The 26,003-nt window shown below is 40.4% G+C and overlaps 1 protein-coding gene across 21 annotated transcripts in view; it reads left to right on the forward strand.

Annotated features, from left to right (window-relative positions):
* The window catches only part of DDX50 (DExD-box helicase 50), a 40,974-nt gene extending 23,347 nt beyond the window's left edge, over window positions 1-17,627 (forward strand). For 12 of the 21 annotated variants that reach the window (XM_084997100.1, XM_084997105.1, XM_084997097.1 and 9 more), the window contains 7 exons: window positions 6,600-6,761; window positions 8,431-8,550; window positions 9,771-9,844; window positions 10,069-10,228; window positions 12,088-12,222; window positions 13,467-13,511; window positions 17,133-17,627. In XM_084997100.1, coding sequence (XP_084853226.1) covers window positions 6,600-6,761; window positions 8,431-8,550; window positions 9,771-9,844; window positions 10,069-10,228; window positions 12,088-12,222; window positions 13,467-13,511; window positions 17,133-17,411 — 975 coding nt within the window. In that variant the 3' untranslated portion in view covers window positions 17,412-17,627. The remainder of the gene's footprint in view (window positions 1-6,599; window positions 6,762-8,430; window positions 8,551-9,770; window positions 9,845-10,068; window positions 10,229-12,087; window positions 12,223-13,466; window positions 13,512-17,132) is intronic. The other 9 variants (XM_084997108.1, XM_084997106.1, XM_005657389.4 and 6 more) reach the window with 3 other exon arrangements.
* The last annotated feature ends 8,376 nt before the right edge of the window (window positions 17,628-26,003 follow it).

Genomic DNA, 26,003 nt, shown 5'->3' on the forward strand with positions numbered 1-26,003 from the left:
AGCCACATGTGCAGTCTGCAGCACAGCTCATGGCAATGCCAGATCCTTAACCCACTAATCAGATTCGTTATTGCTGAGCTACAAGGGTAACTCCTCCTTTTTATTTAGTAGTTTTAGGAGTTCCCATTTTGGCTCATCGAGTTAAGAACCCAATATAGTGTCCATGAGGATATGTGTTTGATCCCTGCCCTCGCTCAGTGGGTTAAGGATCCTGTGTTGTTGCGAGCTATGGTGTAGGTCTCAGATGTGGCTTGGATCCCAGCTCTGATTCGATCCCTAGCCCAGGAACTTCCATGTGCTGCAAGTGCAGCTCTAAAAAAAAAAAAAGTCAGTAGTTTTACTGGAATATATTTATCTTTTTCTTTATTTCAGTTTTCAAAAACCTCAAAATTAAGGCTTCATCTGTTGTGTTTAGTCAATCTTATATTCCTTCCAGTGTAGTCTTCATTTGTGAAGTCTTTGTTTTTTATTTCTGTTTCTTTCTAGAGTCATTTCACCTCATATTTTACTTTTTCTTATTCTTATTTCTTATTTCTTATTCTGAAAGAAGAAAATCTTTCATATGTCATCAATCATATATTTAAAAGTTTTCTTTTAGCTCATTCAGAAATATAATGCTATGCTTGTCATCTGTTTTGTGGGCATGCTATTTTAGAACCCTTCCATTGTTTGTGGGGATATTATTCTTTTTTTCCCCTCATAATTATTTTCCTGGGATTTAACCATGATGTTTTCTGTTGTTCAGAGTTAGAGGAAATTAATCTTTCTGAACTTTAGATGGGGAGGTATAGGTCAGAATAGTTTTCTAGCTTCATAGCTCTAGAGCTACCTCCATTATTCCTGATAGTGTTTAAGTATACATTCTGCAAATTATATCTCAATAAAGCTGTTATTAAAAAAAAAAAGGTCTCCCACTTTCTGAGCTCTAGGTGAATTTCCCCTCACTTTTATCTGGGTCAGCTCTTTCCTTTGCTTCTGGGATCCCTGGCATCTTCAGTTTGGATTCTAGGTCCAATCATTTCTCCTCAGTGTGGGGATTTGTTCTGATAAGGGAGCATTCGTTTGTCAGTTTTGAAGGTTCATTTGGGCCTAGGCTGTTCCAGCCTCTTTTGGACCTTACCTCTGGCCCCTCACACTCACCCTTAAATGTGCAAAAATTCTCCCAGATTCAGCTGACTCTCAGATTGACCCATTATGCATTCTGTATCTGTTACTAGTATTAGGGAGTATCTATTCCTAGTAAGTTGCCTGCCTCTTCCCTGCACCATTACCCCCCCGCCACCAAACCCAACACATATGGGTTTTGTCCCTACCTGCTCATGTTTTGGAAACCATGAAAATACCTTGTTACCAAGTTTTGTCATAGATATTTGTGGAGTTTTATTTTTGTTATCCTAGTTGCTCTATTTATTTTTATGTGGAAACTGGAGATACACAGACAGTGTTGGCACCATCTTCTCCAGTGCCGTTTTAACTAATTGTGTAACTGCAGCTTTGTATTCAATATAAACGGAGATTCTAAATAGTGAAAGAATGTTGAAGAGTAGTTAATTTACCTTTTCTGTTTTTGTGTTAGAACAGTCAGCTGCAGCAGTGTCTTACAGAAGCTATTGTTTGATCTCATAGGGAGGAATTCATTGCCTTGCTGCAGAGGTTAGGTGAGAATTCCCCTCTTAGTGAACAGTAACCAGTTTCTGTGGTTGAGAGTAATGCAGTTTCTCCTCCATTGGGTGACTATTTGCTATTTAGGTAAAAAGTAGTAGTTGTATATCATTATGGGTGTTACGGGATTTTTTGGACTAACCATGGAACTTTTAATGTTAGTTTATTTAAGTTGGAGACCTAGAAACTCCCTGATATCATGAATATATTATGTCCCCTTAGGACTAATTATTAAGTAAAAAAAAAAAGAAGGTTGGGGGTTCCCACTGTGGCACAGTGGGTTAAGAATCTGACTGCAGAAGCTTGGGTTACTACAGAGGTATTAGTTCAATCCCTGGCCCAGTGCAGTGGGCTAAAGGATCCAGTGTTGTCACAGCTGTGACTCAGATTCAGTCCCTAGCCTGGGAACTTCCATTTGTTGTAGGTGCGGCCATCAAAATGTAATAAATAAATAAAATCATTCAAAGCACTTAGCACAGTGCTTTTTTTATAATAAGCAGTCAATAAGTGTAAAGATAAAGAAGAATAGCCAAATGTATAGATAAATATATCTGATCACTCCTATGGCTCAGGTCATTATTATATGCTGATGATATCCAAAATTTTTTTCAGGTTCCCTGGCTCTGTCTCCAGAATCTAATCTTGTGTTTATCCTACTGGCCACAGACACCCCAACCCACTATATACCTAAAGTTGAATTCATTCTCTTCCATCTGCCCATACCTCCTTGTCTGCAACATTATCTCTTGTTGAATGATACATCTACCCATAGTCCAAGCCAGAAATCTACATATCACACTTGATTTTCTTCCATTTGCCATCTGGTAAACTAGGAAGTATTTTGGTGGGGGCCGCACCTGCAGCATGTTGAAGATTCCAGGCCAGGGATCAAACCTACACCACAGCAGTATTCAGAGCCACTGCAGTGGATCTTTAACCCACTGGGCCACCAGGGACTTTCCAGGGAACAAAATATTTTTAGATTCTATTTCCTATAGTTTAAAATGGTCCATTTCTTTCCTACTACTGTTGTAGAAGTTCAAAATCTGGGAGGCATGTATATGTCTTTTCTTTCATACCTCATTTCTATTCCCTTTACCAAATCTTTCCATTTTCATCTGCTAATAGTTTTTGAGTTTACTTACTGCTTATCCCCTACTTACCTTTCCAGCCTCATCTTATTATCACATCCTCCATTTCTTCACTCTCATCATACATTTCCTCTCATCGTAGGGCTCTTGAACTTGTAGTCTTGTCTTGCCAGCTGCTCCCATCCTTCATATAACAGGCCAGAGTACTTTCCTGGGAGTTCTTCCTTGCCCCAAAGTAGGTCAGGTTGTCCTCTTCCAAACGCCCTTTGTCTCTTAGACCCATGCATCATCAGTTAGTTACACTTGTTGGCTAAATTTATTTGTGTGCCTAATTATTTGATTACTGTCCATTTCTTTGACGAGAGTATAAAGACCATGAGGTCAGAGGAAGTTTTAATTTCCGTTTGCTATTTTATCCCTACTGCCTGACATATAGATTACTAAATATTCATTAAATGAATAAATGGTTATTGCCATTGCCTTGGTCAGGCTACGAATATCTCTCCTGAATTTCTACAGTAGCCTGCCATCTGATTCTCCCTAGCTTTTGATTTCTGCTTTTCTAATATATTCTCTATATTGTAGCCAGAATGTTCCTTATAGAATAGAACTGTTCCTAAAAATCTGCTTACAGTCACTCACTTTTTCCCTGTAGTCCTCAGGACAGAATTCATACTCTTTTTCAGTGTCATCTCTCACCACTTTTGTTTTTGTTTTTGGCTAGAGACGTATGGAAATTCCTGGGCCAGCGATCCACCTGTGCCGCCACACCAACCCCAGCTGCTAACAGCACCAGATCCTTAACCCACTGTGCCACAGGGGAACTCCTCACCACTTCACTGTTTTTTTTGTTTTTTTTTTTTTTTAATGGCTGCACACATGGCATATGGAAATTCCTGGGTCTGGGATTGAATCTGAGCCACAGTTGTGACCTAATGCCACAGCTTGTGGTATCACCAGATCCTTTAACCCACTGCGCCAGGCTGGGGATCAAACCTAAACCTCTACAGTGACCTCATCTGCTGCAGTCAGATTCTGAACCCACTGTGGCACAACAGGAGCACCACCACTACTCTTTTTTTCTCTTTGCTTTAGCAGTACTCAAATACAGGCATTTCCCGAGATAGATTAATTATGTGCAATATTTCCTCTGTTTGGAACTCTCTAACCTGCTTTTTTTCCCCTGACTACTGGTCCCTTATTATCTGTCAGGTCTCAGCTTCAGTGCTTCCTTCCCTAAAATTAGATTGAGTTAGGTTCCCCTCTTAGGTATTTCTGTAACACCCTGCACCTTATTATATAGCACATATAATACTGTGTTGAAAATACTCATCAACTTGTCTGTCCCAGGGCTGTTTCTTTATGATTATTCCAGAACCTGGCATAGTACCTGAAGCAAAGCAAGTGCTTAGTAAACTCACTCATGAATGCATTATCTACAGTTTAGGTACTTTTGGGATTAAATCATTGTTCTGAACTTTTGGTCTTTTGTCTTTTTAGGGTTGCCCCCATGGCATATGGAGGTTCCCAGGCTAGGAGCCTAATCAGAGCTATTGCTGCCAGCCTACACCAGAGCCACAGCAATACCAGATCTGAGTTGCGTCTGCGACCTAGACCACAGTTCATGGCCTTAACCCACTGAGCAAGGCCAGGGATTGAACCCGCAAGGTCATGGTTCCTAGTCGGATTCGTTTCCGCTGCGCCACGATGGGACCTCTGTGAACTTTTAGTTTAAATTAATTAATTTATTTTTGGCTGTGCCCGAGGCATGTGGAAATTTCTAGGCCGGGGTGGAACAGTGACACTGCCAAATCCTTAACTGCTAAGGCCATAGGCAGCTCCCAAACTTTTAAATTTTAGCAGTGGCTAGGAATACTAGGAAATTTATTTGTAATACCAGGAAAATTATTTGCAGCATACATGGAAGATCAACCCAGTGTGCATTGGTTCAGCTTTACCAAAAGTTACAAAAATGTAAATTAATACAACATTGGGAAATCATTTTTACCTATTAGATTTACAGGGATTATGATGCTTCATAATATACAGGTAAGGTGTGTATGTATATATGTGTAAATGCATGTGTGTGTGGTAAGTGTAAGTAAACTCTCATAGAATGTTGAAAAGTAAATGAGCACAACTTTTAATAATACAGTTTTGCAATAGCTATTAAAATATTAAATGTTTATATATACTTTTTTTTTTTCCTTTTTTTGGCCATACTCATGACATATGAAAGTTCCTGAGCCAGGGGTCAAGTCCCATCTACAGCTGTGACCTCTGCCACAGCAGCAGCAATCCCGGATCCTCAATCCACTGTGCCATATCAGGAACTCCAAAATGTTTATAGTTTTTGACCTAGGAATTCAACTTCTAGATGTGTATCCTATTGAAATATACATATACTAAGGAGTCTAGAGATACAAATACAAGGTTATTCATTGTAACATTGTTTCTAAAGTTGAAAGTTTGGATGCAACCTAAATGTTCATCAGTAGGGTATTGCTAAAATAAATGATGCTGCAGCCATATGAATATATCATATATAGTTTTTAAAAGTTAGGTAGATGTGGGAGTTCCTTAGTAGCATAGCAGGTTAAGGATCCAGTGTTGTCACTGCTGTGGCTCAGGTTCTCCCTGGCCCAGGTACTTCTGCATGTCACAGCCATGGCCAAACAACAAAATTAAGTAGATATATGGAGTTTCCACTGTGGCTCAGGCGGTTAAGGACCTAATGTAGTCTCCATGAGCATGTGAGTTTGATCCCTGGCCTCAGTGGGTTAAGAATCCAGCACTGTCACAAGCTGCAGCATAGGTCATGGATACAGCTCGGATGTGGTGTTGCCATGGCTGTGGTGTAGGCTTCAGCTGCAGCTCTGATTCACCCTCTAGCTTAGGAACTTCCATATGCTGCAGGTGTGGTAAAAAGAAAAGAAATTAAGTAGATATGTATCTGTAGATGTGGAAAATAGCTAAAACATAACAAATTTATAAGGCAGGTTTTAAAACAGTACATAAATAGTATAGTCGCATTTTATAAGTACATAAAGTTATATACTAGGATTTTTTTTTTTTTTGTCTTTTTGCTATTTCTTTGGGCCGCTCCCGCGGCATATGGAGGTTCCCAGGCTAGGGGTTGAATCGGAGCTGTAGCCACCGGCCTGCGCCAGAGCCACAGCAACGCGGGATCCGAGCCGCGTCTGCAACCTACACCACAGCTCACGGCAACGCTGGATCGTTAACCCACTGAACAAGGGCAGGGACCGAACCTGCACCTAGTCGGATTCGTTAACTGCTGCGCCACGACGGGAACTCCAGGATTAAAAGGGCTGTGCCTGCAGCATATGGGAATTCCTAGGCTAGGGGTTGAACTGGAGCTGTAGCTGCTGGCCTACACCACAGCCACAGCAACGCCAGATGTGAGCCACCTCTGTGCCCAGTCATAGCTCACGGCAACACTGGATCGTTAACTCACTAAGCAAGGCCAGGAATCAAACCCAAGTCCTATGGATACTAGTCATGTTTGTTACCACTGAGCCACAGTGGGAACTCATACTAGGATTTGTGAGGGAGGTGTGTGTGTGTATGTATTTAAAAGTAATATATGGAGGAATATTCACCAAACTTTGAGCAGGTAATTATTAGGAGGCTAATATTAAGGGAAACTTGCATGTTAAATATTTTTTGGTAATGTTTGATTTTTTTAAAAACAGTAAGCATGCATTTTTATAATTATTAGAAAATAAGATTTAAAAGCAGCAAAAAGCACAGGTTGTGTGGTGTTCGGGTGCCATCAGTTGCAAATATATACTAATAAACACTTACTTTTCCTTTTTTTAAAAATAGAATGCCCAGTGTTTACATGGGGACATTGCACAATCACAGAGAGAAATTACACTGAAAGGCTTCAGAGAAGGTAGTTTTAAAGTTTTGGTGGCAACTAATGTGGCTGCCCGTGGTTTGGACATTCCTGAGGTTGACCTGGTGATTCAGAGTTCACCTCCCCAGGTAGGAAATAAGAGGGTTTTTTTAAAAAATAATTGACATACATCACTATATAAGTTTAATGCATACAGCATGATGGTTTGATTTACAAGTGTGAAATGATGACCACAGTAGGTTCAGCTATTATCCATCTTCTCATCATGTTCAGGTATAAAAGAAGATAAAAACGGGGAAAACAGTGTTTCCTATTTGTGATGAGAACTCCTGGGATTTACTCTCTCCGAAACTTTCATATATATATATGTGTGTGTGTGTGTGTGTGTGTGTGTATATATATCTTATAGCATTGTTAGCTATAGTCATCGTGTTGTGCATTATATCCCTAGTGCTTATTTTTCTTTTAACCGGAAGGTTTGCATCTTTTGACCACTTTCCTTCATTTCTCCCTCCCCTTGCCTTCTACTTCTGGTAACTACAAGTCTGATCTCTGTTTCTATGAGTTTAGTTTTTTTTAGTTGTTGTTTTTAGATACCATTTATGAGGTCATATAGTATTTATCTCTCTCTGACTAATTTGACTTAGCATAATGCTTTCAAGTTCCATCCATGTTAGGATTTCCTTTTTCTTATGACTAAATAATTGTCCTCTATGTGTGTGTGTGTACACCATGAGTTTTTAATTCATTCATCTGTTGATGGATACTTAGATTGTTTCCTTGTCTTGACTATTGTAAATAATTCTGCTGTGAACATGGGGGTGCAGATACCTTTTTGAGTTATTATTTTTGTTTCCTTTGAATATATTCCCAGAAGTGGAATTGCTGGATCATGTGGTTGTTCTGTTTTTAATTTTTGAGGATCCTCCATACTGTTTTCCATAGTAACTACCAATTTATAATCCTACCAACCGTGTACAAGATTTATCTTTTCTCCACTTCTACTCCGGCATTTGTTATCTTTTGTCTTTCTGGTGATGGCCATTCTAACAGGTGAAAGGTGATATCCCATTGTGGTTTTAATTTGCAAGGAAATGAGGTTTGATTTGGAGAATATAAGAGTAGCTATATAAATTGCCATTTAATTTACAAGACACTTCTCTGATACGAAAAATATGTTATCTGTTCTTGCTGTTAACCATTTTTTGTTAGTGTTGTATTAAACTGATTGGAATATTTTGCCTTTGCAAATGATTAAATTCTTTGAAGCATAGAATCATGCAAGGGAATTATAAAAATTGCCATATAAAGAATCCTGGGATAAGGTGGTTAAAAAGGTTTTAAATCATCTCCCCTTTTATTGCAAAATTCAGGCATAAAATTCTTGTTGAAAAGAGCAACAGGATTGAAGTAGAAATTTTTTTTTGGTCTTTTGTCTTTTTGCCTTTTTATAGGGCCACACCTGCAGCATATGGAGGTTCCCAGGCTAGGGGTCTAATTGGAGCTGTAGCCACTGGCCTACACCACAGCCACAGCAACTCAGGATCTGAGCCGTGTCTGCGACCTACACCACAGCTCACAGCTCAGGGGGATCCTTACCCCCTGAGCAAGGCCAGGGATCGAACCCACAACTTCATGGTTCCTAGTTGGATTCGTTAAGCACTGTGCCACGATGGAACTCCTGAAATAGAAATATTATTGGTAGTAATAGTTTTTTTATTAGTAGTAGTATTATTTGGATGCTGGAATGACTGTAATTTGCCATATTTTTAAGAAGTGTTACCTATTTATTTTTAGGATGTTGAGTCCTATATTCATCGCTCTGGACGCACAGGTAGAGCTGGCCGGACAGGGATTTGCATATGTTTTTATCAACCAAGAGAAAGAGGTCAACTAAGATATGTGGAACAAAAAGCAGTAAGTAGAATTAAATTATTTCAGGCTTATTATCTAAATGATGGTTTAGAAAAGAACTCTTTTTGTATTTCTTCTCCCAAATAGATCTTTATAACTTTTCTCAATTTAAGCTGCATTTGGATGTGGAGCATGTGGAGAGCTTAATTTACATTAGCTGCAAGACTTTGTTTTAATACAGCTTTTATCATGAGGAAAGAAGATCTGACTTTCTCATTTTTCCCTTGAATTTCTCCCTTGATGATAAAATCAGAAGTGCATTGTGGGAGCTCCTGTTGTGGTTCAGTGGGTTAAGGACCCAACATTGTCTCTGTGAGGATGCAGGTTCCATCCCTGGCCTTGCTCAGTGGGAAGGATATGGTGTTGCCGTAAGTGGGCTGGGATCCGATGTTGCCGTGGCTGCAGTGCAGACCCCAGCTGCAGCTCTGATTTGACTTGTAGCTTGGGAATTTTCATATGCTGCAAGTGCAGCATTAGAAAAAAAAAAACTGCATTGTGATTTCAGTACTTCTTAGTCCAGTATTGTAAATGTGACATTGTCTTGGTGTAATAGTTAAGACTTTGTCGGAGTTCCCGTCCTGGCTCAGTGGTTAATGAATCTGACTAGGAGCCATGAGGTTGTGGGTTCAATCCTTGGCCTCAGTGGGTTAAGGATCCAGCATTGCCATGAGCTGTGGTGTAGGTCTCAAATGTGGCTTGGATCCCGCGCGTTGCTATGGCTGTGGCATAGGCCAGCAGCTACAGCTCCGATTAGACCCCTAGCCTGGGAACTCCATATTCTGCAGGTGCGGGCCTAGAAAAGACAAAAAAAATATTTTGTCAAGTATAATGGTACACTAGCCAATTTCTATGAGAAATTACACATTTTTTGTAGCCTGGAGTTTTTGTGGTCTTTCACATTTTTCCTATTTTTATGATGTGTGTTTCTATACACTATTTCATATACTTTGTAAAAGGAGGAGAGTAAAAAATTGATGTAAACAGCATCTTTTTAAAAAAATCAACTTTTATTTTGCACCTGAAATCCTGTGATTGTAACTGAGACAATTCAAAAAAATTTTTTTCTCTGTCTAGAATTTGTAATCAATGATTTATTAGAAAATCTTTTGATCTGCTAGAGCTTGGAAATCTTTAAGTCCAAGAAATGGAAATTCAGCAAACTAGATTTAGGAATTAATTGTAAAGACTTCCATTTTTCTTTAATGTAATTCTTTCATTTTCAGGGAATTACTTTTAAACGTGTAGGTGTTCCTTCTACAATGGATTTAGTTAAATCTAAAAGCATGGATGCCATCAGGTATGCTTTCTGACCTTGCTGAATAATTTTTTCTCTTGTATTAGGCTATACATCTTTAAGCTCTCCTAGTTCAAATATCAGAAAATTTTATCACCAGTTTTACCAGCAGACATTTAATTACATTAAAATACAAAAATGTTGCTCTTTCTTTTCCCATTCATTCTCTTGTCTTTAATATTCTCCCTTTGTCTTGACCAAGGAAATTTACTATTTTTAAACCATAGGTCTCTGGCTTCCGTTTCTTATGCTGCTGTTGATTTTTTCCGACCATCAGCTCAGAGACTGATAGAAGAGAAAGGGGCAGTGGATGCATTGGCTGCAGCATTAGCTCACATCTCTGGCGCATCAAGTTTTGAACCACGATCTTTGATCACTTCTGATAAGGTATAAATCTGTGAGAAAATTGTATGTGGTTAAGAAAGATTAAAACTGAACCATAGATATCTCTCTATCTGGAGTGAAATATAGGACATATTCACTTTGCACAGTACTGTGTTACACGAAACTTGAGTAACAGAACCTATTCATTTGTTTGCCATGACCCGTGCAAATCGAGAAATAGACTCTGTGCAGCTAACACACTGTCCTGCAAAGTAAGGATTGCCTGTGTGTGTGTGTGTGTATGTGTGTAAGTAAAATACCATCTTAGCTGACCCCTTGCCAGGTTGGTATCAGAGGTCAAAACAAACCACACCAGAACCATATAGTCTCATTATAAATGAATGTTTTACTCTTTGTAATTAGTAAGTAATCTGTGAGGTGATACTTTAGCACTGAGCAAATACCCTATCCCTAATAACCCACCAGATACTTCTTAAAACATTTAAACCATACTCTTAAGAAAATGTTAAGATAGACTTTTAGATCCAAGAAGTATTTAAGAGGTCATTTAATCCCAACTTTTATATAATAAAAGAATCCCTCATCTAACCTCTGATTAAGTGTCTTAGCAACAGGGTGTTAGTGAATGGTTTGATATTTCTTTTATGGGTTAAACCAAAATCTGAAGTCTTTATCATGAATGTCTTATAGGGTCTTCCCTTACTACCTCTTTGGTCTCAGCTCATATCACTCTCTCCTTGCTTGTTTCAGCTACCCTCAGTTATATGCTGATACTCAAACATAAACTTAATCCTACACAAGGCCTTTGTACTTACTTGTATTGTCCTGAATGTTCTTTCCTTTTTTATAACCTTGACTTTCTCCTTCAGTTCATTCACGTTTCTACTCAAATATCACCATATCAGTCTTTCCTCATCACCCTATCTAAAATAGCTTACTACTCCCTTTACTATTTTCATTTTCTCCCCCCCTTTTTATGATGCTTATTACTGTCTGACATTCTCTGTATTTCCTTATTTGTTTGCTATCTCCTCCCTACCATTATCCACCCCCCTCCACCTTACCAGTGTAACCTCCATGAGACAGAGGACTATTTAGTATTAAATCTCTAGTGCCTAGTACAATCTCTGGCACATACATAGGGGGCATTCAAATATTTGTTAGATGAATGCTTCCCTATGTCTTCTTTATGTTGATCCTTTTGATGTCTGGTGAAATTTTACACAGCAAGTGATTTTTGCTTATGTAATAGTCCTTCAAAACTTAAATAAGTTTGTCCTCTTGTTTTCCCAGTCAAAGCTAACTTTGATTCTTTCAGCATTTCCTAACTCTTCACTACCTTATCTTTTCTCGGATGCTGTAGTTTAATTTCCTCTTAAAGTATGATGATTAGAATTAAATGTAGGAGTTCCCATTGTGGCTCAGTGGTTAACGAATCCAACTAGGAACCATAAAGTTGTGGTTCGATCCCTGGCCTTGCTCAGTGGGTTAAGGATCCGGTGTTGCCATGAGCTGTGGTGTAGGTTGCAGACACGGCTCGGATCCCGTGTTGCTGTGGCTCTGGTGTAGGCCAGTGGCTACAGCTCCGATTCAACCCCTAGCCTGGGAACCTCCATGTGCCGTGGAAGCAGCCCAAGAAATGGCAAAAAAAGAAAAAAAAAAAAAAAAAGAATTAAATGTAGTCTTTACAGCAATGTATAGAAGAATGGTACTTTTCAGTGATCTATAAACATTAGTCTTCTATTAACATAGTGTCAGAGAAGTTTTTTTTGAGCAGTCATGTTATACTATTGGCTAATAAGATATGCATGGTTAAGTCTTGAAGGACTGTCAAGTTGGGATATCATTGTCTTACTGCTGCGCTTTTTTTCCCAAACATAATGTGACTTTTATTCCTTAAGGGGTTTGTGACCATGACTCTGGAAAGCCCAGAAGAAATTCAGGATGTCAGCTGTGCTTGGAAAGAACTTAACAAAAAGCTGAGCAGTAATGTCTTGTCCCAAATTACCAGAATGTGCCTCTTAAAAGGAAATATGGTAGGCTTTTCTAAATACTGTCATAAATGTTTATAAAGACTAGCAGATTTTGTTCATCCTTTTTTTGAGACCTAACGAGATGAATAATACTGTTTTCTCCATGTCTTGGTATATTTCCAGTTGTAAATTTGAGGAATTATATAAGTAACCCATTCCTCTAGAAAGCTGTAAGTCATTCTGCTTAATTTGACTCCTATTCACGTTATCTTGAGTTTCTGCCTTTGTGTTCATATTACATGTGGTCGTGAGTGTTTCCATTCTAAGATTAAGTAAGATATAATTGCAGCAACTAAACAGCTCTATTTTTTAGAGAATATACAATATTGGTTTTTAAGTGGCATGCTATTGGTTGTTTAAAGTGAATTAAGTATTTTCATACATTTATGAAATGGCAAAGTTAAAACCTTCTGTAAATTTAGTGACTGATTTCTGTTGGTTCTGAGAAAAGATGTTATATTTATTCATCAAACTTGACTATGTATAGGTTCATTCAAGCCTAGAGCTTATTAACTTGATTACTTTTTGGAAATATTTATCTTTCTCAAAGTTGAATATTACTTACCCTTCAAAAAAGATTTGTAGCAAGTATGAGACAAATACATACATTCAGAAAGTGTGGAGGGGAGGTAAAATACACCAAGATCCTTAGGCCAAACTCTTTGCTGTACTTGAATATTAAATTAACTTTCAAGTTATTGGCAACCAAAATCAAAGAGGAAACATCTCAGGTTACCTCATTCTCATTATCTGGTAAACGTTTCAGCTTTTTAGGAGAGAAAGTTTCTGGCACTAAATTTTTTAAGGAATTTATTAGATAGGTTATATTACAGGGGACATGAAACATTACAGTGTCTACAAAAACTTTTCTAGGAGTTCTCTTGTGGCACAGCAGGTTAAAGATCTGGCATTGTCACTGTAGCAGCTTGGGTCACTGCTGTGGCATAGGTTCAATTCCTGGCCATAGGCATGGCCAAAAAAGAAGAAGAAGCTTTTCTAGAGAATAGTCTAGATTCTTAGTAGTACTCAGTCCTTATTAGATACTGTGTTTATTTTTCAGATTTAGAAAGGACATTTAGCAGCCATTCTGTGTCATACATTATTATATACCAACTGTTGTAATCCTGTAAGCAATCACTGGACACATTTAATCTTTTCTTTTTTTAGCTAATGTAAGTTTACCAGTAAGTATTTTAAAAAATCAACTCATATGCATCTAAATAAAAATATTTTCATTTTGCTTTTAGGGTGTTTGTTTTGATGTTTCCACAGCTGAGTCAGAAAGGCTACAGGTATTTAAAAAAATCTTTTTTTTTTTTTTTTTTTTTTGTCTTTTTTGTTGTTGTTGTTGTTGTTGCTATTTCTTGGGCTGCTCCCGCGGCATATGGAGGTTCCCAGGCTAGGGGTCGAATCGGAGCTGTAGCCACCGGCCTACGCCAGAGCCACAGCAACGCGGGATCCGAGCCGCGTCTGTGACCTACACCACAGCTCACGGCAACACCGGATCGTTAACCCACTGAGCAAGGGCAGGGACCGAACCCGCAACCTCATGGTTCCTAGTCGGATTCGTTAACCACTGCGCCACGACGGGAACTCCTAAAAAAATCTTATCTGTTAAATAGTTCAGTATGTTTCTTTAAAAGGTAGGGATTTAAAAAATACATAGTCATAATATCATTATCATGCCCGAATCAATTAAGAAAAATAAATAAATAATAAATACCCAGTCTGTGTCATAACTTTAAAATTATGAATAATTTCAAACAGAATGGTATAATGAATCCCCATGTACTCATCATCCAGCTTCAGCAGTTACCAGCTCATGGCCAGTTGTGTTTCATGTCTACTTCCATCCACTTTCCCACTCTCCTATATTCTTTTGAAATAAATTCTAGGAAGTCTATCATTTTAGCCATAAATATTTCTGTATGTCTAAATGGTAAAAAAAACACTTAAAAAACATAAACGTAATACCTTAACTCACCCCCCAAATAATAATTCCTTAATATCATCCAATTTTATGTTTAAATTTTCCCTCTTGTCTCCTAAGTATCTTTTTTTTTTTTTTGCTTCTTAGGATTTCACCTACAGCATATGGAAGTTCCCAGGCTAGGGGTCAAATCAGGGCTACAGCCGCTGGCCTACACCATAGCGACAGCAACGCCAGATCCAAGCCACATATGCAACCTACACCACAGCTCACAGTAATGCCAGATTCTTTAACCCACTGAGCGAGGCCAGGGAACCCACATCCTCATGGATGCTAGTTGGATTCGTTTCTGCTGACCTACAGTGGGAATACCCTAAAATCTTTAAATGTAAGGTCCATGATGTTCATACGCTGAAATTTGAGGTCTCTTTTACTTTATAGGTTCTCATTCCTTAAAAAAAATTTACCTAGCATTTTGTCTGTTGAAGAAAGAGATTGTCGGAGTTCCCATCATGGCGCAATGGTTAACGAATCCGACTAGGAACCATGAGGTTGCGGGTTCGATCCCTGCCCTTGCTCAGTGGGTTAAGGATCCCGCGTTGCCGTGAGCTGTGGTGTAGGTTGCAGACGCGGCTCAGATCCCGCGTTGCTGTGGCTCTGGCGTAGGCCAGTGGCTACAGCTCCGATTTGACCCCTAGCCTGGGAACCTCCATATGACGCGAGAGCGGCCCAAGAAATGGCAAAAAGACCAAAAAAAAAAAGAGAGAGAGATTGTCCCCTAGATTCCTACACTGTGGAATTTGTCTGGTTCCTGTGCATATTTATGTACAAATTTTGAAACAAGAATTGGGGATTATTCTGTTTTTAAAGTCTTTTGAAAAATTCAGACTACAATTTCCTATTGTGGCTCAGCAGTAATGAACCTAACTAGTATCCATGAGGACTGAGGTTCAATCCCTGGCCTCTCTCAGTGGGTTAAGTATCTGGTGTTACAATGAGCTATGGTGTAGGTCACAGATGCAGCTTGGATCTGGCCTTGCTGTGTATGTGGCATAAGCCGGCAGTTATAGCTCTGATTCGACCTGGGAACTTCCCTGCCCTGGATGCAGCCCTAAAAAGAAAAAAAATTCAGAATATATTGTGAACACATTTCTTTATCAACTATTCAGTTACTTATTTTTATTGGTTCCCTGGCATTTGGTCACCTAGGTGGCCAACTTAATGTCCTATTTTCTGACATCTAGATTATTTCTGATACTAATATACTATTATAAACAGATAAGCCTTAAATGTTGTCTTAGCTAACTCCTTATGCATTGCCATGTTTACCTCCTTAAGTTGAACTTTTTAAAATGTCTGCTCAGCCAAAAGGTTTGTGCATTTTTAAGGCTTTGGTCACATATTCCCACCAGAGATGTGTGTGGCTGTTTGCTCACTCTTAGCAACAGTGTTTTTTTTTTTTCTCTTCTTCTTTTTAGGGCCACAGGTGCTGCATATGGAAGTTCCCAGGCTAGGGGTTGAATTGAAGCTGCAGCTGCCAGCCTATATCACAGCCACAGCAACGCCAGATCCAAGCCACATCTGCTACCTACACTACAGCTTGGGGCAACATTGGATTCTTAACCCACTGAGCAGGGCCAGGGATTGAACCTGAATTCTCATGGATACTAGTCAGGTTCGTTATTGCTGAGCCACAAAAGGAACTCCCCAACAAGGTATTTTAATATTAACTTTCCTTGGCAATTCATGATCATAATGAAGAACAGTTAATGTAGTAGGAGATGACATTGATACTCTTAGGAGCTGCAGATTTTTATATCTTTTTTTTTTTTTTTTTTTTTAAGGGCCACACCCAAGACATATGAGGTTCCCAGGCTAGGGGTTGAATTGGAGCTGTAGCCGCCGGCCTCCGCCACAGCAATAGCCACACCAGATCTGAGTTGGCGTCTGTGACCTACACTGCACCTGGATCTTTAACCCACTGAGTGAGGCCAGGGATCAAACCTGTGTCCTCATGGATACTGGTCAGGTTCCTTACCACTGAGCCATGACAGGAACTCCACGGTGCTCTCTTTTAATAATGTACAAACTGAGTAGGAATTTAGAGTCCCAAAATCAGCCTGAAAATTTCTCCTGAGACTAAAACTTAGAAGCTTTTAGAAACTTCTTTTTTGGGGGTGGGGAAGGGAGAAGGAAAACCAAGCTTTGCATTGTTATATTAAATTTGAGAGTTAAGTTTTAACAGGATTGATTTCTTTTTCATTTTTAATGACATTGTTTTCTTTCTGATTTTACAAGCAGTACATAATCATTGCAGACAACTAGGAACACATAAAAGTAAAACGTAAAAAATAGCAATCACCCATGATCCCCACCTCCACCCAGTAGTAACCACCATTAGCATTTTGGTGCATTTCCTCCAATGCACCAAAATGCAATAGAGTTTTTTTCCTCTCTGCGTTTTTTTAAATTGGAATATAATCGACTTAAAATACTGTGTTAGTTCCAAGCACACAACATAGTGATTTGATATTTCTATATATTACAAAGTGATTACCAGGATAAATCTAGTTACTATCTGTCACTATTCAAAGATATTGTAATATAATCAATTATATTCCCCATTCTATACATTTCATCAATTTATTTTGTAACTGAAAGTTTGTACCTGTTGATTTCCCTTATCTGTTTCACTCATCTCCTAACCCCCCAACTTACTCTCCTCTGGCAAGCACCTGTTTGTTCTCTGTGTCTGAGTCTGTTTCTGTTTTGTTCGTAAAACTTAGGGACTTTAGTGAATGAGCTTAGAATATGTTTTTGTTTTTGTTTTCTGGTTTTCAGTTTTGTTCCAGATACTTTGAATTAATGGATAAATGGCCTTTAAGTAATAATAAATAATGAGAAAAAGAGTCTCCTGTCCTAATGTAACTTGCTTATGGCTTCTATTTTGCATTTATATTAATCCTGTAAATTATCCCAACAGGCAGAGTGGCATGATTCCGACTGGATACTCTCAGTGCCAGCCAAGTTGCCTGAAATCGAAGAACATTATGATGGAAATACAGCTTCCAATTCCAGACAGAGGAGTGGCTGGTCAAGTGGCCGATCGGGCCGGTCTGGTCGGTCAGGTGGTCGATCTGGTGGCCGGGCTGGTAGACAGAGTCGACAAGGGAGTCGGTCAGGATGTCGACAAGATGGTAGAAGACGAAGTGGGAATAGAAATCGATCAAGAAGTGGGGGCCACAAACGGAGTTTTGACTGAGATAGTTAATCTGTCAATGTGAGCTTGCCTGTTGCTGCCTAATCATGTACATTATCCACCTAAAAATTAGGTCATCATAGTTGAGGTATGTGTCTGCTACTTGCAAAGAAGTTGGTCGTATTTTTTTAAAAGTATTTCACAAGAATGGTTGTAAACAAATCTACTTATCCAGTTATAACTTTGAATAAAAAAACCTCCTTTTATTGTCTCTTTTCACTGTGCATTAAGAATTTTCTCAGTGTAATCTTTTAAAACTCCTTCTAAAATGTGGCAGTTAAGTTAATCTTGCATTTTATAAAATGTGGTGTGTCTGTATTCAGATCATTCCTCCTATAGGATATGTGGGATAAAATAAGAAATCCCTTTTACATTTAAGGAGTGTATGAACTCGTGACATGATTGATTAGGTGGAACATTTTAAACTCTAGATAAAGTTAATTAGGCGTTCCCATTGTGACTCGATGGGTTAAGTACCTGACATTGCCACAAGCTGTGGTGTAGGTCTCAGATGCTGCTCAGATCCACTGTTGCTGTGGCTTGGCGTAGGCTGGAAGCTGCAGCTCTGATTTGACCACTAGCCTGGGAACTTCCATATGCTGCAGTATGGCCGTAAAAAGAGGGGAAAAAATAAGGTGTGCAAGCAGCGCATACTCAGTAATTTATTCAGTTAGATATTGGCTGCATGTCTACTATGTGCTCTTTACTCTTTCCCAAGGAGAATAGAGTGATGTGTAAGACACGGTCACTATCTTCAAGGAATTTACAATCTAAAGACAAGCAATTATGGTTGAGATGAACACCTAACACCTAAGGGAGTTGCTCAGCAGAAACAAATCTGACCGCATCCATGAGGATGCAGGTTCAGTCCCTGTCCTTGCTCAGTGGGTTAAGGATCCGGAATTGCCATGAGCTGTGGTATAGGTCACAGACGAAGCTTGGATCCCGAGTTGCTGTGGCTCTGGCATAGGCCAGCAGCTACAGCTCCGACTGGACCCCTGGCCTGGGAACCTCCCTATGTCATGGGTGCGGCCCTCAAAAAAAGGCAGAAAAGTAAAGAAACCACCTAACATCTAAGATGAAAGTAAGTATGGAATGCTAAAGATCTAGTTGGGGTGCACCTATCCAATCTCAGGAGTCAGGCTTTTTGAAGAAGTGATACCTAAAAGGAGAAGTAAAGCAAAAGTACCACTTGATCTAATCAAGTACACGCGAGTCATGGGAAGAGGAGTTCAGAAGGGAGAGGGTTTGCAGGCAGAACAATACAAGTGTACCTTGTTGTAACACACTTTGACGATACTATTTGTTTTACAAATTGAAGGTTTGTGATAATCCTGCGTCGAACAAGCCTGTGTTGAACAAGTCTGTTAATCCCATTTTTCCAACAACATTATTTTTAACTTAAGGTAGGTACGTTGTTTTTTTAGACATAATGCTGTTACCTTAATAGACTACAGTATAGTATAAACATAACTTTTTTTTTTTTTTTTTGGCTTTTGTTGTTGTTGTTGCTATTTCTTGGGCCGCTCCCACGGCATATGGAGGTTCCCAGGCTAGGGGTCGAATCGGAGCTGTAGCCACCGGCCTATGCCAGAGCCACAGCAACGCGGGATCCGAGCCGCGTCTGCAACCTACACCACAGCTCACGGCAACGCCAGATCGTTAACCCACTGAGCAAGGGCAGGGACCAAACCCGCAACCTCATTGTTCCTAGTCGGATTCGTTAACCACTGCGCCACGACGGGAACTCCGTATAAACATAACTTTTTATATGCACTGAGAAACCAAAACATTTGTGAGACTTTATTTCAATATTTGCTTGATAGCGATGGTCTGGAACTTGGGCCCGCAATATTTCTGAGGGATGCCTGTATATGCAGAAACCCAGAGGCAAAGAATAGCATGGTGAGTCTGAGGACCTACAAATAGTGTGACTTGCACGTGATGGGCAGAGGACAGGCATAGATAAGGACTTAGGGACCAAATTTTAAAGGTCTTGTTTACAGTTTTAAGTTGAGATATTTCCTTGAAGACAGTGGAGAACCATTAAAGGATTTAAAGTTAGAAGTAACCTAGTGAGATTTGCGTTTTAGAAAGATTACTGGCTACACTGAGGAGACTGGATTGCAGAAGGGCCAGACCAGAGGCAAGGAGCCCTCTGAAGAGGCTGTCATAGTAATCCAAGGTGAAAGTGATGGTCAGCACTAATGATAGGTAACATATTTTGAGCAATGAGAACCGAGGCACTTGAGGGGTCGTTGCTTGTCCAAAATCACACAGCTGGATGGAGTTCCCATGTGGCTTAACAGATTAAGGTTTTGGCATTGTCACTGCTGTGGCTGTGGTTACTGCTGTGGCATGAGTTTGATCCCTGCCTGGGGAATTTCCTGCATGCCATGGGCGAGGCCAAAAACCAAAACCAAAACAGAATCACACAGCTGGATAATATATAGTGGAATGAGAATTTGAACCAAGATGAGTCTCACTTCTGTACCAGCATTCTTAACCACTGTGCTAAATAGTGGCAGTGAATTTTGAGAAACATGGATAGATTTCAGAAGTTTTTAGGAAATGAATTGTTAGGGCTTTGAATTGGAAGATAAGAGAGGCAAAAGACTAAAACCTAGACTTCTGTCACTGAAATAGGTGGTAGAACAAAGAGCAAGAAAAGTTATATGGGGAAGAAGTGGGAATCTGATTAGTTCAGGATTAGCTATACTTTGGTATTGAGTATTTCATGAGAAATGCAAGAGGATATAAACAGGAGGGAATTGGATTTACAGGTCTGAAGCAGGAGAGCGATCTGTTCTAAAGGTTTGTGAATAATAAGAAATGGTAATTATAGCTAAGGTAGTAAATGAGATGATACAGGCAAAGTATAGTAAGAAAAGAGGGCTGAGCAGGGAACCCAGAGCACACTCATGTACTTACTTTGTAGCAGAGGAAAGGGGAACCCACTGAGAAGGGATGATAAGAGGGCACAAAGCGAGAAGTATGAGGCTGTTAAAGGAACTAGTAGACAAGCCTGGATTGGCCTTTTTTATTTGGCAAAAAGACATGTGACATGGGGAACAGCCATATTAATAGGGTGTTGAGAGTAGAAGCTATTTAGCAGTGGGTTCAGCAGGAAATGGGAGATAAAGAAGTAGGAACAACAAATATGAACACATCTTCCAGAAATTTGGCTGTGAATAGGGAAGAATAAACTGGATGTAGAAGAAAGGACATGAAATCGCAGACTTTTGCAGTGGGAGAAGAGGGAAGTTTGAGCATGTTGAAATACTCATATGGGAAGGAGCCAGAAAGGTGGGAAGAGGGGAAAGAATAGAATATATGAGGGAGCAAAATCCCTGTGACAACCCAAAGGGATGAGCTCAAGCACGATGGGAGGTTTTAGCTTTAGATGGTAGAAGCATATCTCCAACATTTTGTCAAGAGGCAGGTCTGATTATCACATAAGTGCATTTGCACATGTTAAGTTAAAAAGTTGAGGGAGTGCCTACTTGATGTTTTCAATTTTTTCCTGTGGTATTTTTTTGCATGGTCATCCACCGAAGGTGAAGAGGGAAGAGTAGGTTAAGAGATTTGAGGAAAGTGGAAAAATACTGAGGTATAAGCTCACACGAGGTGTAGAACACGATGGAGAACTCACCGGGCAAACTGACGATCACAGGCTGCTTTGAGGGTCCAGCTGAGATGAGAGAGTGACTTTGCAGTGTCATTAGAGTGATTTCTGGTAACAACACTCAGCATTGTGCTGCAGGAATGGACATGGGAGGCTGCTGATTGAGGATTGGGGTTTTGCTCTGTAAGATGAAATGATGACAAAGTGAAGATGTTAAGGACTTAGCAGAAGTGATTGACGTAATAGTCCAAGATGTCTAGACTGCTTAAGAGGGGTTAAGGGGAGTTCCCGTCGTGGCGCAGTGGTTAACGAATCCGACTAGGAACCATGAGGTTGAGGGTTCGGTCCCTGCCCTTGCTCAGTGGGTTAACGATCCGGCGTTGCCGTGAGCTGTGGTGTAGGTTGCAGACGCGGCTCGGATCCCGCGTTGCTGTGGCTCTGGCGTAGGCCGGTGGCTACAGCTCCGATTCAACCCCTGGCCTGGGAACCTCCATATGCCGCGGGAGCGGCCCAAGAAATAGCAACAACAACAAAAAAAGACAAAAAAAAAAAAAGAGGGGTTAAGGAAGAATGAAGAAGGAAAGGGGCAAAGCAGTGAAGGTCAGTGAGGGCTAACTGAATTTGAGATTTCAAGAGTGGAGCAGTTGAGAAGACAATTGCAGAGTATGGTAGTAAGCATGTTGGGAACAAAGGTTATTTCAGTTGATACGGTCAAAGAATTAAGATGCCCGGTGTTTCATGGACAAAGAAGTATCCTAGAGGAGTTCCCATCATGGCTCAGCAGTTAAAGAACCTGAATGGCATCCATGAGGATGTGGGTTCGATCCCTGGCCTCACTCAGTGGTTTAAGGACCTGGTGATGCGGTGAGCTGTGGTGTAGGTCACAGACGCAGCTCAGATCCCATGTTGCTGTGGCTGTGGTGTAGGCTGGTGGCTACAGCTTGGGTTGGACCCCTAGCCTGGGAACTTCCGTATGCTGCAGGTTCGGCCCTAAAAAGTCAAAAAAAAAAAAAAAAAGTCTCCTAGAATGAAGACAAACGAGGACTGAGTAGGGAGTGGAAGACTAAGCCAGTTGCCAACATACCAGAGTGGTGGAGGTTGGTAAAGTACCTGAAGCAGTAAAAGGTGAGATAATGACAGATCTTCAAAGGGACATGGGCATTTACACGAAAGTCATGGGGTAATAGTTAGGAAATGGCTTTAAGGAAAAGAGGAGGTCACTGACGTCAGTGTACATTGAATGTGAGGGAACAAGCAACACATGTGAGAAAGCTACAGCAGAGTATTTTCCAGTAAGAGCCAGATTTCTTTCTTTTCTTTTTCTTTTGTCTTTTTAGGGCCACATCCGCAGCTCATGGAGGTCCCCAGGCCAGGGGTCCAATCGGAGCTACAACCGATGGCCTATGCCAGAGCCACAGCAACGAAGGATCCAAGCCACATCTGTGAACACCACCACAGCCCACGGCAATGCTGGATCCTTAACCCACCGAAAGAGGCCAAGGACCAAATGCAAAACCCTGTGGTTCCCAGTTGGATTCATTTCTGCTGCCCCAAGACAGGAACTCCAGGAGCCAGATTTCAATTAAGCCAAATGCTGGATTGAGAAAGGGGTCATTTTAATTACGGGGAATGGGATTTCAGATAGCTAAAGGGATCTCAGTTGGCTTTGCACCTGAGTGTGAGCTCTGCATTTAAACCCAAGAAGAAACGGGCTCCATTCCTCCTGAGGTACTTGGTACTTCAGGCAGAACATGCTGTGTACCTACAAGGTCCCAGGCACTATGTTTGACATACAAAAGGGAACAAAGAGTGTTCAGTTTCTGCCCTCAGGAGCTCAGAATCTAGTGAAATACACAGACACAAAGCTAGGCCCACGGCAGTGACTAAGTGTGATGACTTGAGAGCTCTGCACAAGGACACCCAGCCCAGCCCAGGAATGGGGTGGGAGTTCAGAGAAAGCTTTTGGCCATGATGATTGTACATGAATTAAGTCAGGTAAAAGAAACAGGGAAGTGGGAATGGGCATCCAGGTAAAGGCACAGAAAAGCTAATATAACAAGCTCTAATTACGGCAAACAATAAGTAGCTCTTGTTGGCCAGAATACTGTTTGTTTTTGTTTTTCCTCACACCCATGGCATGTGAATGTTCCTGGGTCAGGGACTGAACCTGTGCCACAGCAGTGACCCAAACTACTGCACCATAGGAGAACTCCCTATTGCTAGAATCTTGACTATGAGGAAAGCAGTGGTGAGAAGAGGGCAAGAGTCCTGTCTTGGAAGGCTTCATAGGCCTTGTTTTGGAGAGTCATCGAAGGCGTTCAAGGAGGAGAGTGAGAAAGATAAACGTGTAAGTAAATGCCAGCAAGGGGAAGGATGGATTTAAGGGGATTTCTTGCTCAAGGCTGGCTTCCCTATCAGCAAGGAAAGGGGGGGCATATCCTTAGAATATTAATTAATAGCTTTCGGTGTCTTCTGGAAGAAGGAGGGGGCAGGGCAAATTCCTCATCAAATTCTCAGCTTTGGGCTGAATGCAGCCACTTGTCTTTACTCTGCTCCTTTCTTACAGAGTCCAGAACTCATGGCTCCACTTTCTGGCTATTCAGAGCCTTCCATTTGATACTCTGTATCCTAATGTTGTCCCTTAATAGCTATTTGGACTTGAATCAGTTACCCCGATCTTCACTTTTTGAATTTGTAAATATGTTTTGTTCCCTTCAGCATTAGAAATTTGAATAATGAATTCACACTTAGGTGTGAATGTCTGAGAGCCTCCTCTCACATTATTTTCATTTTGCATATTTTGGTAGTAGTGCATAATAATGGTTTTTTAAAAAGTATTAGTAATATATGTACATTGTGGAAAATCTGAAAGAGAGGCAAACAGAAGAAAATTAAAACCATAATTACCTCTCTCAGAGATAATTATGGCTAATATTTTGTTGTATAGACCTTTGAATTCACTGTGTGTATACATACTTTGAGAAACAGAAAATTTCCCAATTTTACGAAAACATATCTACATCAGAGGAAAGTGGGCTGGCAGAATCAATATTCAAGCAGTTACTTCACATTTCCTATCAAATGGATATAAAAGACCCATTTCTTCTACTTGTTACTGAATTTTATACTGATGACTAGTTGAAATACGGTAACTTTGCCACCTTTGAGCCAGAAAGGGCCTTCTGCATGTTTCTTTTTGGAATTTTGGCCTTATGCCTATGTGCAGATATGTTACAAGGAATTTATATACTTTATAAGCCTTGACAACAATATTCCATTTAGTAGTGTCCGGGGCTTACTCTGTTGTTGAACATCTGTTGGTAATAAAAATATCCCTGTACTATGCGCAGCAGTCTCATGAAATTTTGTGGTTTATTAACGAGACTGCAGATTCCTAACTGCTTTCCTGCCTGGGCATACAGCTAAAATTTTCTTCAAAGGGTTCCTTTCTTGCCCCACTACTAGTGACAGGCTAATGTGTAATGGGCACTGTCCAAAATCTTAAGGATGCAAAGATGGATAAATCAAAACTCCTGGCTCAAGGATGTCACAGAGTGTGAGTTAAAGCATCATTGTATATTTATATAAATTTATCTGGTAAAAAATTGACAACTGTGAAACATCAATAATTTGTGAAAAAAAATTTCCTTTAAACTGTCAGATTAAAAGTGCAGTAAAATTAATCTTATGAAATACATAAATAAAACTTCCAGCATTTTCCTTTGTCATAAAATGATTAATTTTGAATTGTCTTTCCACAAATCTTGACACGCTTATGAGTTTTAATAGCTCTTATTTACTGTGCTGTATGTGCCAGGTACTGCTGCACTCTTTTGATTCGTTTTATATATATATATATATTATTATTATTATTTATTTATTTTTGTCTTTTCTAGGGCCATACCCACGGCATATGGAGGTTCCTAGGCTAGGGGTCTAATCGGAGCTGTAGCCCCTGGCCTGTGCCACAGCCACAACAATGCAGATCCCAGCTGCCTTGACCTGCATCACAGCCCACGGCAACACCAGATTCTTAACCCACTAGGCGAGGCCAAGGATCGAACCCGAAACCTTATGGTTCCTAGTCGGATTCATTAACCACTGAGCCATAATGGGAGCTCTTTTGTGTGTCTGTGTGTGTCCATTATATTAATTTTGCCAGCTCCATTATGCATGAGAAACTCGGGTTCAGATTAAGAAACATATCCAAAAATCAGAGCAAGATGATGAAGGTTTACAAGGCCAGGGAAGATTTCACATGCGCGCGCGCACACACACACACACACCCCCAACCCACCCCATTTTTTGCTGCACCTGTTGGCATGTGGAAGTTCCTGGGCCAGGGATGGAATCCAAGACTCAGCTGTAATCTGCAGTCTATGCCACATGTGACAACACCAGATCCTTAACCCACTGTGCCTGCTGGGGGATCTAAACTGCAACTCCACAGAGACATGCTGGACAGTTAACTTAATGTGCCACTGTGGGAACTCCTCAACCGATTTTTTTTTTTTTTTTTTCCCTTTTGAGGGCCGCTCCTGCGGCATATGGAGGTTCCCAGGCTAGGGGTCCAATCGGAGCTGTAGCCACCGGCCTACACCAGAGACACAGCAACACAGGATCCGAGCCGCGTCTGCGACCTGCACCACAGCTCACGGCCACACCAGATCCTTAACCCACTGAGCAAGGCCAGGGATCGAACCTGAGACCTCATGGTTCCTAGTCAGATTCGTTAACCACTGAGCCACAACAGGAACTCCCTCAACCGATTTTTTAAAATGATTTCATGATGAATTGGCTCCCAGTTCTTTGTCTCACTAGTTCTTCACAGGAAGTTTAGCGATACTGTCACAGATTATTCAATATACCACTTTTCCTCAACTGCTTGAATTCGTATAGTGTCCACATTATGCAAGACTGAGAGCCCCTGTATTTTCTAATAGAGGTCCACGTGGTTTGGGGATCCTTTC

This window comes from Sus scrofa, chromosome 14 (genome assembly GCF_054392235.1).
Source record: "Sus scrofa isolate SSC_HxYL_T2T_F1_AM1 chromosome 14, Sscrofa_HxYL_maternal_Yorkshire_Landrace_v2.0, whole genome shotgun sequence".
NCBI lineage: Eukaryota > Metazoa > Chordata > Mammalia > Artiodactyla > Suidae > Sus > Sus scrofa.